The 13032-nt window shown below is 43.9% G+C and overlaps 1 protein-coding gene across 2 annotated transcripts in view; it reads right to left on the bottom strand.

Moving 5' to 3' along the window:
• The window catches only part of sorcs2 (sortilin-related VPS10 domain containing receptor 2), an 810245-nt gene that overhangs the window by 163629 nt on the left and 633584 nt on the right, over positions 1 to 13032 (bottom strand). For both annotated transcript variants that reach the window (XM_068040075.1, XM_068040081.1), the window contains exon 10: positions 3013 to 3159. In XM_068040075.1, the coding sequence (XP_067896176.1) occupies positions 3013 to 3159 (147 nt within the window). The remainder of the gene's footprint in view (positions 1 to 3012; positions 3160 to 13032) is intronic.

Genomic DNA, 13032 nt, shown 5'->3' with positions numbered 1-13032 from the left:
GCAACCACCTGGACAGCTGGAGGCCAGAGGAGCTCAGTGGGGGGCTGCAAGGGGAGGAAGGCGCTACCCAAGACAAAAGACTGCTCCTAAAAATGACAGAGTGCCAGTGCCGTAGAGGCCTGCGCCTGATCTAGGCAGATGGTCTTGTCCCTTTGTGCTCTGATCTATAATGACCTGAGCCCTCATGACTCTCATGGCAGTTCCCTACCTGCAGCCATCGAGGTCTCTGTCATCCTAAACTTCCATGCAACTGGGTCATTCTAGGGATTAGCTGTGGACCTAGCTGGTATTTCGCAGTTGGCAACTCATCAGGCCAGTCACAAATGCCATTTTCAGGAGGGCAGGGGACTACACCCACTTTGACACAGATGGGTCTGCACAGGCATAGAGGGCATTGGGCTCAACCTCCATCACTGGATTCCCCTAGGTGCAGGGCATCATCGCTTGTGCCCATGTAGCTGTCAAGGCACCCAGCGACTGGTCAGCGAGACACATCAAGACACTTCTGTTGCCTCAACGTCCAACTGGTCCACGACCATTACAAGAGCTTCCTCCATGCGTGCGCTTGCTTTCCTGGCTGCTTCCATGACTCCTTCATCCTCTGCCAGTCCATTGAGCAGGCTATCAGGTTTCTGAGGCTATGATTCCAGTGCCTGGACTGGCTGGGTGGCATCCTGCAATACCCTCCTGCAAAGGTTTCGGCCATTGTGGTGAACTGCTCCACTCTCTACAACATGGCCCTCAAGAGACGTGTCAACCTTGAGGACTGAGAGGTACTGGAAAGAGACAGCTTATCGGGGAAGGAGCAGGAGGTAAGAGAAGAGGAAGAGGGGGATAACGCTGAAAATGGCATTGCCCCTGCTGCACGACGAGGTGGTCTCCTCCTGCCACCCTCTGGGAAGAGGACTTCCCTCCTCTCCCTCATGGCCTTCAGCATTAGATCCAGCTGAGCATCACTGAAGCAAGGGCCTGCCCTGCCCCAGGTACCAGGCCTCCAGCTCCCCTGTAACATCTCGCCTCCCTCTGGTGCGGTGGAAGGCAGATCTCTCCCTCAGGACAACCAGCAGCCTCAGTGATGGCTGCCCTGGAAGTCTACATGAGCCCCACACTTGATCTGACTCACTGCCATTTTCAATCCCAATGGCTCTGTGGACAGGAAACCTGTCTCCACACCAATTAAGAGCTTACACATTCGAAGATTGCAATTTGAATCAGCTTCCCACAGGAGGCAGGTTTCTGACCCAAAACCAGACCCGGTTCCTGTTTCCCACCTCCATAATGAAAATCCAGTCAAGGGTTTCAAGTATATAAGCCTGAGCACAAAAACTCCATTGTTCAATAGGTATTTTCAGTTTTATTCCGATATAGAGGAATGACAAGGCATGGATATATGAAGGATTTGGATGATGTAGAATAGTTTTGACAATATGTGAAGCTGAGTGCTATAATTGTTATGGTCAAACCCTTGATCAACTCTGTACAGGACTTTTAAAATTATATAAGCAATACTGACATACTCGTGGATATTAAACCGATAGAGAATATAAATTATTTCCCCTCAACATGTTGACATGCCAGTGGAATCTTAAACTCCAGTTACTCCTTACATAAGCAGCATGCTGACGAGAAACTGAAGAGAGCATAATTTGTGATTGTATAACATGAATTTAGCCATTATCTTGATTCTGCTCTCTTGTAACACACTTAAAATATTTTGGAATAAAATTTTACAAATTTACCCATGATACAGAAATGGCAAAAATAGAATCAGAAGCTAAAGGGTTAAAATGCATATATTTTAAAAATCTAATCAATTTACTTAATTCTCCTTCTGCACAAACAACAAGCTTTAATTTTCTATCCACAAATAGTAAATGCCAGTAATCATTTGATGATAATAATGAGTACAACTGGAAAAATTAAAATGGAATCCAAATGATTAAAAATTACATCATATCGTGGCCTAATTCTAAAAATAACTTTTTTTATTATTCATTCTCAGGATGTGGGTGTTCTGTGCAAGGCCAGCATTTCTTGCCCATCCCTAGCTAGGTCCTCTTCTTGAATCACTGCAGAATGGTTTATTGTAGCTGAGTTGCTTGATAGGCTATTTTAGAGTGCAGTTAAGAGTCCACCACATGGGGCTGAATTTTATGTGGCCGCCGTCAGTTATGCCGTAAAATATGGCGGCCTGCACGCGTGTGTTTTACTCCGCGGAGCTGCCCTGATATTATACGCTGCAGCTCATTTACATGGCCGGGGAGGACCACCCCCACCCCCCCGTTGACATGGAGTGGGTGGGTGAGCCAGCGCCATTTTTAAAGGGTTTCCTACCTTACATTTAAATGTTTAAAGGAAAAGTGTAATAAAACCAATTGTAAAAATTACATGCATGTTTCCAGCCCCTCTCCCACCACCCATTAACAATACACTCATTCCTTGCCCTCTCCCCCCTCAAAATACTTAGCTCATGTACCTGACATTCCCTCCCCCAAAATTCACAAACTTTTAACTTTGCCCCTTCCCACCATCCCCTCCACCAATCGGAATACTTTGACCCTGCTCCCCCACTCCTGCACTGAGAAACTTACCTCCTCCCCCCTCCCCACAATTGTTGTGCCTCGTTTCCCCGGACGGAGATTCGCCGGGATGAAAATTGCAGCAGCACTTCAGGTGGTGATGGGAATGTCATTAACTCAGATAAGTTAATGAATTTGAATATTTAAATTATGGTCCCTGTCGCCAACTGGTGGGGGGCCGCCACGAGGCCTCACCGCTGCCGGCAGGATCAGGACAGGCCCTGCCAGCGTCGAGGTCTGTGGCGGGCCTCATCCAGCGCAATCATCATGCCCCCGCACACCGTGCTACAGATCCCGACATCGAGACCTCTATAAAATCCAGCCCATGGTGTGGGACTGGGCCTGTCATGTTTCCTTCCCTAAACACCCCATGTCTCACATTTAAAAATAGGAATCTCAAAACACAGCACAGCCTTCCTAGCGAAACACTTACCAACTGACAGTTCGTTGGTTTGCCATTCATGTCGGTGGCAGGTGGAGTCAATAATTGCCAATCACGGCCCTTGTTGTAGGTGATGTAGGTCTTCACTTTACCATTCACTTTTTTATTAGCCAAGAAAACCCCTTTAACTCCCTGCACCTTTAAGGCAAAAAAAGGAGACGGGAGAAGGAAGAAGAAAAAAATCATTAAGTAACCACGGGCATAAACAAATTTATGCAGTTTCCCAACTTTGGGCTAAATTTGAGTAATTACCTTAAAATTTCCTCCATGCCAAGATGTCAGATTGATTAAATATACAGTCAAGATAATCAAACCAGCTTTCTGATTCTAACAACACTGCGAGTACCTCAAAGCCAGATATGTCATTAAGAAATTGGATTGAGTAGACTGAGTTGTGAGAATCTATTAAGAGCTGATGGATGAGAGACATGCACATATCAGGCACTATTTCAGTGTAATTTGTCCTTGTTGGTAATATATCCTTGACTAACAGATTGCTTTGCTAATTGCAATATACAGCGTCATTCATCTGAGCAGGGAAACACAGTCTAAAAATAACACTAACATTGGTTTCCTTGGTTATTTCAGACCCTTCATTAATTTCAGGGCATCATATATGCATAAATCCATTTTATACATATAAATATATTTATTTAAATACCCACACATGCAAACATATATACATTACATGCACAATAATACATTGCTCTTTTTTTAACAAAAGCTTTAGCTTTCACTTTTGAAATGATTTCACCCTGCTTTAATCCTTCTATACCACAAAACATTCTTCTGAAAAGAGACCTGTCAGGTGACACACTCATGGGCCAGCTCCAATGATGCTCTATTTCCATATACAGAGAGGTGTGAAAGACTGTTTTGGGTTGCTTCACTCTCTTACTTTTTCCCACCATTCAAGAGAGTCTCTGTGTCCTTTCACCCTTGGTGAGACCAGGAATACATCTCGTGGGGAGTCACACCAACACGCAGTTCCACTGGAATGCCTTGGTTTTGGGTGTTATCAGTCCTTTTTCACATTGAGTTGTTTTTCTTCTTTTAGTACAGAGTGGGCTGCAGACTTCTTCACAGCCAACACTACTCTACAATTTGCCAGTAGGAGACATAATTCAAATGGAGCAAACTGCACCAACCCAGTAATGCCCTTTTCACCAAACAGTCAGGTAGTCACGGCAGTGAGAAATTAATACTTCAACATTCTGGATAAATGCCGTACCACTTGCATAGTTAGACAAGCTTTCATCCTACTTCCATGTGATTACCATTAAAATTGTACCAAAGGAAACAGAGGCTGCAGATGTAGGATCATGAAAAATGTATACAGAGTTTGAAAACCTAAAAAATTTAATTATTCAAGGCAGCCTTTCATACAGCAATCCAGCAGCTTCAAAACGCAAGCACTAGGCCCTCAACCAGGAGAAACTGGAGTCTTATGTCTAGTCCTGACGGATGGAGGGCTGAGGAGGAGGAGAGGGTGCTGACATTCTTCCACTCACAGCTGCATCTCCCTCTTCAACTGGGAAGGTAGGAAAGTTTGGCTCACTGATGTTTCCTTGCCCTCTGTCAATCCCACCCCAATAGAGTATGATTGCCTGAGTCTGTCTAATTCCTGATAGACACCCCTGTGGATGTGATCATCAGGTGAGGACAGGGTCTATCTGGCCCCCTGCTATTTCTCATCTACATGCTGCTCCTCAAGGACATCATCCAAAAACATATCAGCTTCCACATGTAGGCCAACAAGACACACAGCTCTACCTCACCGCTACCTCTTTCAACCCTATCGCTGATTTGTCGTGCAGCTGTCCGACATCGAGGTTGGATGAGCAGAAATTTCCTCCAATTAAACATTGGGAAGACCAATGTCATTATCTTCCATCTCCGCCACAAACTCTATTCCCTAGCCACTGATTCCACCCCTCTTCATAGCAACTGTCAGAGGGTGTTCACAATCTTGGTGTCCTATTTAACCTCGAGATGGGCCGCTGAACCAATATCCTCTCCATCACAAAGAACCCCTACTTCCTCCTCTATAATGCCAGCTGACTCTGCCATTCCTTGAGCTCATCTGCTGCTGAAACCCTCCTCACCCATGGCTTTGCTACCTCTAGACTTAACTATGCCAGTGCTATGCTGGCAGACCTCCCATCTTTTGCCCTCCATAAACTTGAGCTCATGCAAAACTCTGCTGCCCCATATCCTCAGTTGTACCAAATTTCATTCCCCCCTACACCCTGCACTTGCTAGGGGCTACACTGGCACCCAGTTAAGCAACAACTTGATTTTAAAATTTTCATCCTCATTTCAAATCCTTCCATGGCCTTGCAGCTCTCTGTCTCTGTAATCTCCTCTAGCCCTACAACCCTTCAAGATATCTGCATTGCTCCAGTTCTAGCCCCTTGAGCATTCCCAATTTTCTTTGTTACATCATTGGCTGACAAGCCTTCAGCTATCTAGGTCCAAGTTCCAGAATTCCTTCTCAAGACCACTCTGCCTCTCTACCTCTCTCTTCTCATTTAAGGCACTCCTTAAAACCTACCTCTTTGACCAAGCTTTTGGTCACCTGACCTAATATCTCCTTTTGTGTCTTGGTGTCAAATTTTGTTTGATAACAAAGCTGTGAAGCACCTTGGGATGGCTTAGTTCGTTAAAGGTGCCATATAAATGTAAGTTGTTGTTGTTAGTAAATCCCTTAATCATTTTAAATACCTCAATTAGACTGCCTTTGATCTTCTAAACTCATAAAAGCAGTTCACGTAACTTGTCCTCAATTAATTCTTTAAGCCCTGTCTTCATTCTGGTGAAACTGTGCTGTAACCCTCCAAGACCAATTAATCTTTCCTGAGGTTTGGTGCTCAAAACTGAAGTGTATGAGCTCACACTTCCTCACATTGAACTCCATCTACATTAGCTTTGCCATCATCAATGGATACTGTTGTCGAATTGCTGAAATAAATACCCTAAGATTTGTTAACATCACACTGAAAAAAATTGCAAATCTGGCCATTTGTTGCCAAAGCCTTGCAAAAAATTTTTAGACAAAGCAGTAAGTGATGGAAAAATGCTGTTGTTTTAAATTGATTGTTACTTTCAGGTCCATAATTTGGACAAGGATGGCACTTGCTAATTTTGTGATCTAAATGTACCCTGTTTCAGAAAGTGACTTTTCAATGAAATGGAGATCTTTGCATACTCATTGGAATTACTATCCTTTCGGGCACCCAATCATTTTGCCACCACTTACTCCATGATCGAGATAACTCAACCAGACTTGACACTGGCCTGTTTTTTGCTCTGACCAGGTTAAATTTTATGGGGGGACTTTTTACAGACCTGAACCGTAGGGAGAAATTTGGTCAGGATGTCATGGGGAACCCACAATTCGGATTCACCCACATGCTGTGAAGTTTTAACTCCAGAGCGCAAGTGATGTCACCAATCGGCTCCCCGTCCGAAGCCAGCCTGATTGACGGTCTTGGCCTGCAGTCAGGCAGGGAGATGGTTGATGCAGACCTCAAAAGCCTCGCTATCATACTTGAAGGACCAATGCACCTCCTTCGAGTGGATTGGTCGCCTGCCCACTTTCTGGCCTCAGTTTAAGCCAGAAATGGGTGGGTTGGAGGCAGGTTCAGGTCGGGAAGCAGATTTCTCACAATTTAAGTCCCCTCCATTTGACCCAAACCCGCCCTTTTTTTTAGGCTAAAATCCCCTCCCAGCCTTATACTTCACGTAGATTGGTGTGTGCTGATGAAGGTTCCAAACTTGAAATGTCAAGCTTGCTACAGGTGCTGCCTAACCTGATTATTTCCAACAGTTTCTGTTCTTGTTTCTCATTTCCAGCATCTACAGTTTTTCAGGATTTTAATTTTGTTTAAGGTTCTTCTCTTATTTGGTTGGAAAAATGCCCTATGAAATTGATTTTTAGCCTAGTACTCATCTTTTCTATGTCCAGAATGGTATGGTCATGAAACGTAGAGAAGAAAAGTACATTGCCTTAATACAAAATAAGTTGAGAATATACAATAAGAGTTAAACTAATTACCTGAGAAGAAAGAAATACAAGATAAAACTTAAGATCGTGAAAAGTGAAAAAAGAGGTGAAGCAAAAGATTTTTTTATTTTTAAATGCATGGAGTTTATTTTTCCAGACCTTCTTCCTCAGGGAATATGCATTTCCTGGACATAAAGGTCAGGAAAAAGGGGACAGCGATCCATTATGTGGAGCTCTACCTGCTTTACATTGTTCTAGGATTTCCAGGGCTTCTGCGAGGTGGGTGCAGAGCTGGACCTGTGACTGCAATCGGTGCTGCCCATCACTGCGATTTAAATGATGCAGGAGCCATTGTTCCTGCCCTCATGAAAACCAGAGAGCAGGTCATTATCCACTTGTTGATAGGACAACTATGACTGACCGAGTCCCAGATAAGGAAAAAAAAAGGGTTGCATTCCCTTGTGAAGTGAAGCGTATTTATACATAAATACCATCATTGTTACAGCCATGTGGCGAAGGGTGCAGGTGGTTCCCACTGTTCAACCCCTTTGTGTTTTATTTGTCAAATAAACAGACAGCGAGGGGTTTCCTTGTATGTTTAAAACAGGAGATTAATTATTTATTGAGCAATATACCTTATCCTGAAATTGCTGCATCTACATCCACTCATGCACACGCACACGCACACACGCACACACACACATGACAGATAGAGGGGAAAAGGGGTGAGTGATTTTAAGTGAGGTGCGGTTTCAGGGTTCACAGTAAACCTGTTGAATTCTCTCGGAGGTCAAGTTCTCTTTGGTTGCAGGCCTGATGTGTGTGTAGATTTCTCTGTTAATTGAAAGTTCAGTTTGAAGAGAGGGGATCACTTCCAATTCATTGCTGCACAAGCTGAAAATGTAGAAATCACAGAAAGGTACCTTCCTTCTTGGCTTGTTCTCTCAGCTGGACAAGCTTTTGTGATGCTTCTTCCTGGGTCTCCCTCTTTTCTCCAGAGAGGGTCAAAATGGTTTCACACCTTTGCCTCTGTTGGGAGACATAGATCTTCCCTGGGATGACCAACAGTGGCCCAGGATGTGGCTACTTCACACCTTATTTTTTTCAGAACCGATTCAATTCAAAAATATCTCTTGACGGATTTAGGCTGGGTGCAATTGATACCTCTTAACTTTGAATGTATCCTTTTGTCCTTGCCAGACAGCAGACAGTTTGAATACACAAACCAGGTCTTTTGAGCTTTGGTAGCCATTTTGAAATGCATTGTCCACTGCTTTCCAAGAAAAATCCATTTTGAACAACTTTTCAGGGTGAATTCTTGTAGTGTCAATGGCTGCACTTTAGGTGAGCGTCACACCATTTTCACGAAAGCTGAATAGATCTTTGTGAGTTTAATTTTTAAGTGAAAACACAAAGTCATATGAAAATTAATCTGCTTAGCATTTTTAAATTTAAATTTGTTGAATGGATGGGGTACTTCAATTGACAAGGCAATCAAGTAATTAATTTTGGATTTGACGTTTAAAAGCTGGGCCTCAGTGGCACTGCTGGTTTAAAAATAAATTCTTGCGAATTTTTCAAAAAGTTCTTTTTAATTGTTTGGTCAAGGGGATACCCGAAATTTACAAAGTAACAAATAAGTGGCAACCTGATGTTCTGGCATTGATGGTGACATTGTACAGTGCAGAGATACTTTATGTTTCTTTTCTGACTCTCACCCCTTTTTATCCTTCCTTTGCAGAGTAAACTGGAGTAAGTTTCCACAGAGGGGATTAGCCAGTCGGTACCACATCCAGATGGAGGTATTTTTCATTTGTGAATTTAGCCCCTTGGGTGCTGACTGGCTAACCTATGGTGGATGGCATCACAGCTGATAACGACACTGCCTCACCTGACACCCTCAAACACAGCACAGGGGACTCCTCATTGGAGTGGAGTAGAGGTCGGGAAGGACTTTTAACCATCTCTCCAACTCTGCCTTAACCCCAGGTCTAGAGTTCACTGGATATGCACTAGTGAGTTCCCAGCAGGATTCCCACTGCCAAAAGGGAGCCCACTAGTGGTGGCTGCAAAATCCCAACTACTGCAATGCCAGAAAAAGGCATCTGTTTTTTTAAAGGGACAGAAGAGTCCCGAAGATAAACAGTCCTCAGCCCTGCAGGCCTCAACAGAGAGTAAAGTCCGCACAGAAAAAATGAAGGGGGTAGGAGGAAAGGCTACATGTTGGGACTTGGCCTCTACTGGGTCCTCTACCTCCATTCTCTGAACTCAAAACCAAAGAACCATAGAACAGCTACCGCACAGAAAGAGACTATTCAGCCCATCATGTCTGCACCAGCTGAAAAAAACTAGCCACCCATTCTATTCCCACCTTCCAACACCTGGTCCATAGCCTTGCAGGTTACAGCACTTCAGGTGCAGGTCCAGGAACCTTTTAAATGAATTGAGGGATTCTGCCTCCACCACCGATCTGGGCAGCGAAATCCAGACAACCACCACCCTCTGGGTGAAAAGTTTTTCCTCTACCAATCACTTTAAATCTGTGCCCTCTCTCCACTACAGGAAACAGGTCCTTCCTGTTTACTCCATCTAGGCCCCTCATAATTTTGTACACCTCAATGAAGTCACCTCTCAGCCTCCTCTGTTCTAAGGAAAACAACCCTAGCTGATCCAATCTTTCCCTATAGCTCCAATTTTCAAGCCCTGGCAACATTCTTGTAAATCTCCTCTGCACTCTCTCCAGAGCAATTATGTCCTTCCTGTAATGTGGTGACTAGAACTGTACACAATACTCCAGCTGTGGCCTAACCAGCGTTTTATACAGTTCCAGCATTACATCCTTGCTTTTGCACTCTATACTTCAGCCAATAAAGGAAAGTATTCCCTATGCCTTCTTCACCACTCTATCTACCTGTGCTGCCACCTTCAGGGACCTATGGACATGCACTGCAAGGTCATCCTCTACCCCTCTCAATATCCTCCAGTTTATTGTGTATTCCCTTGCTTTGTTGCCCTCTCCAAATGCATTACCTCACACTTCTCCGGATTGAATTCCATTTGCCACTTTTCCACCCACTCAACCAAATCATTGATATCATTCTGGAGTCTACAGCTATCCTCTTCACTACCAATTCTTGCAGCTTTCGTAGAACAAACAGGACATTCTGCAGTGACACAAAGAATGGAGAACATAGTATTTACTGGACTTCGAAATCATCCAGACTGGAAGCAGGCATAAGTACAATGCAAGAGTTAAAGAAGGAGGAATGAGTATGAAAGCACCTTTAGCAGGTCTGACTATTACAGTGGAAGACAGAATTGGAACAGCAATCATAGGTGAATAACTCCCAGGAATACCCAAGGAATAGTTAATAGGTGCTTCTGGTGTGACTTGAAGTATCATAATGCAACGAACTGCCCTAAGCGGAGGGGTAGAGTCCTCGAAATACCACATGACGTGGAGAATTCTGAGGCAGAAAAGGAAGATACTGATGAATCTGGAAGAATTGTGCTAGTCACAAGGAGTTTTAGTCCTGTTATGGATGTTGTTATGCTAGGCCCCCACCTGCCATGAATGAGGCACATTAATTTTGTCGTGAACACTGATTTTTAACAGTTGCTGGAGCGAGGAAATGACTTGTTAAATAGACCAGCTGTGGTTGGAAAAGACATTTGCATATTAACAGACAGTAATTAGAAGGACAAAGGACCATTCCCTGACACATTCAACCAACAATGGATTTGATCACCGGACAGAGGGGAAGCGCATTTCAGGGCCTGCTGGGGTGATGAAATCCACAGGGGCCAGGACTGGTTAGACCAGCTGGTCACATGACAAACTGGCTGTTCCAGGGCTTTTTTTTGAATTGGCCACAGAGAGCTTGAACTCAAAGACTGTTTGCTCCTGGACTGAGATCTCTCCTGTCTGCTCCCATCTCTTTCTCACAAGCCTCTGAATCCACTGAAGACATATGAACCCCAAGACAGAAAAGTCTCCTACAGCGAACAAGGTTTAAGAAAAATACTGGGCCCCAACGAAAAGCAAGATCTACCTACAATCAAGGGCTCGACTGTGAGCTTGAAGAACCATAACAAAAACTCTTCAGATTTTGCCTCAAATTTTTCTACTTCATTTTCCTTCTGCTCTTTTCTGTCTCTATTTGCATGTGTGTATCGCATATGCATGCTAGCATGGGTACGTCTTGTATCCGTAGGCGTCAACCCAATTAAAGTTGAAGTTCAAGTTTAATGAATTTCAACTTTTCGTCTTTAAACCGAAGAAAACCTGTTTGTGCTGGTTTCTTTGCCTCATAATTGGAAAGTGGTGAACAAAGATTCATCAAGGAGGAGATAAAAATACGGTGTGTTTAAAATTAAACCGTGTTACGGTAAGACCAGGTGAAGACTGAAAGGGACCCCTGGACACCTTTCTCACCTGGTCATAACAAATGGGTTAGTTGCGGATTCATTCAGTTGTGCTGTATTAGATAGTGCTTGTACATCAACAGTATGTGGAACAGATTGATTACAATGTTATCTGGATTCACTCAGTAGTGAGGATCGATGCAAGGCTAATGAGTATAAAAGTACTACCAGCTTTAGGTTTGGTGATGACAACACATTGAAGTCACTGAAGAGAGTAGTAATTCCATACAAAATAGCTGGAGTAAGCCACTGATGTTGTCTCCAGTGAGATATCGTTACTGTTGAGTGAACCTTTAATGAAAAAGGCAGAAATGAAACTTGATATGGAGCATGATAAGGTAATTGTTTTTGGAAAGTCAGTGAATTTGCAGTTTACCCAGTCAGGGCATATTGTATACCCTGAACAAAACCTGATGTTTCCAGTCAGAGTGTTAGAACAGTATTAATGGCATCAGGTGTTAAGAATCAGAGATAAAAAAACAAACTGTCTTAAAGTTACACAGATAATTTGCTCACCCTTCTTGTCAGAGATTAAAAACCCTGCTAAAGGATGCAAGTGTGATTAATGAAGAGTATATAAGGATAATAGAAGAGATTAGTGAGAAGTGTGAAATCTGTAAAGTGTATCGGATGACACCATCACGTTCTATTGCAAGCCTTCCATTGGCACATGACTTTAACGAGGTAGTTTCCATGTATTTAAAGGTATGGGACAAAGACAAGAATATTTTCATTCAACATTTTATAGACCTAGCAACTAGATTTAGGGCTGGATTTTGTAGTCCCACTGCCAAGAGCGGTGGCAGGCGCGGAACCTGGCGCCATCCCACATGTAACCCACTTAACATAATGACAACGGATGCTCCCCCAATCACATGGTAGGAGTGGCTTTGGCGATGCAGGAGCAGGTGCTGGTGCCATATTTGAACGGCTGCCAGTCCTGCAAATAGTGTATCCAAATACACAGTTGCCCCCTTCCCCCTCTTATCCATACACACAATGCAGAGTTGATCCCTTTCCCGCTTTAGTGGCACCAGCTTCTCATGGACGGGAAAGTGAAGGTGCATGAGTGCCGCACGTCGTACTCAATATTGGGATTGGATGGTAAGATCGTGGCGAATTGCAATCAAATGGATGCAAAGAGATACTTAAAGTAAGGTCCCATTGCAAAGTGGTGGAGGTGCCACCACAGAGCTTCGCTGCCCCTGGGAAGATCGGAACCTGCAATCCCGGCGTGAGGTTCTATGGTGGCTGCTGCTGCTCCGATTCTCGGGCCACCCCCCCGCCCCGCCACAAAAACTGATGTCGGCAGGAGAACAAGATCCAGCCTTTAGTCTTTCTACAATAGTAAACAGCAAGGACGAAAGGGCGATCATGGATAAAATCATGGAGCAATAGATAGGGACTGGACATGGAGCACCAGCTAAGTTTGTGACTGATAATAGAGGGGAGTTTGCCAATGGCGAGTTCAGAGACATATGTGAAAACATGAACATTAAGGTTATGGATAATGCAGCTGGAAGTCATGTCAGCAATGGGTTCTGTGAAAGGAATCATGCAGTGATTGATGAAATGCTGCA

The sequence above is a fragment of the Heterodontus francisci genome, chromosome 1 (genome assembly GCF_036365525.1).
Source record: "Heterodontus francisci isolate sHetFra1 chromosome 1, sHetFra1.hap1, whole genome shotgun sequence".
NCBI classification, from domain to species: Eukaryota; Metazoa; Chordata; class Chondrichthyes; order Heterodontiformes; family Heterodontidae; genus Heterodontus; species Heterodontus francisci.
Note: the sequence above shows the minus strand (reverse complement) of the source record. Positions and strands in the feature narration are given on the sequence as shown.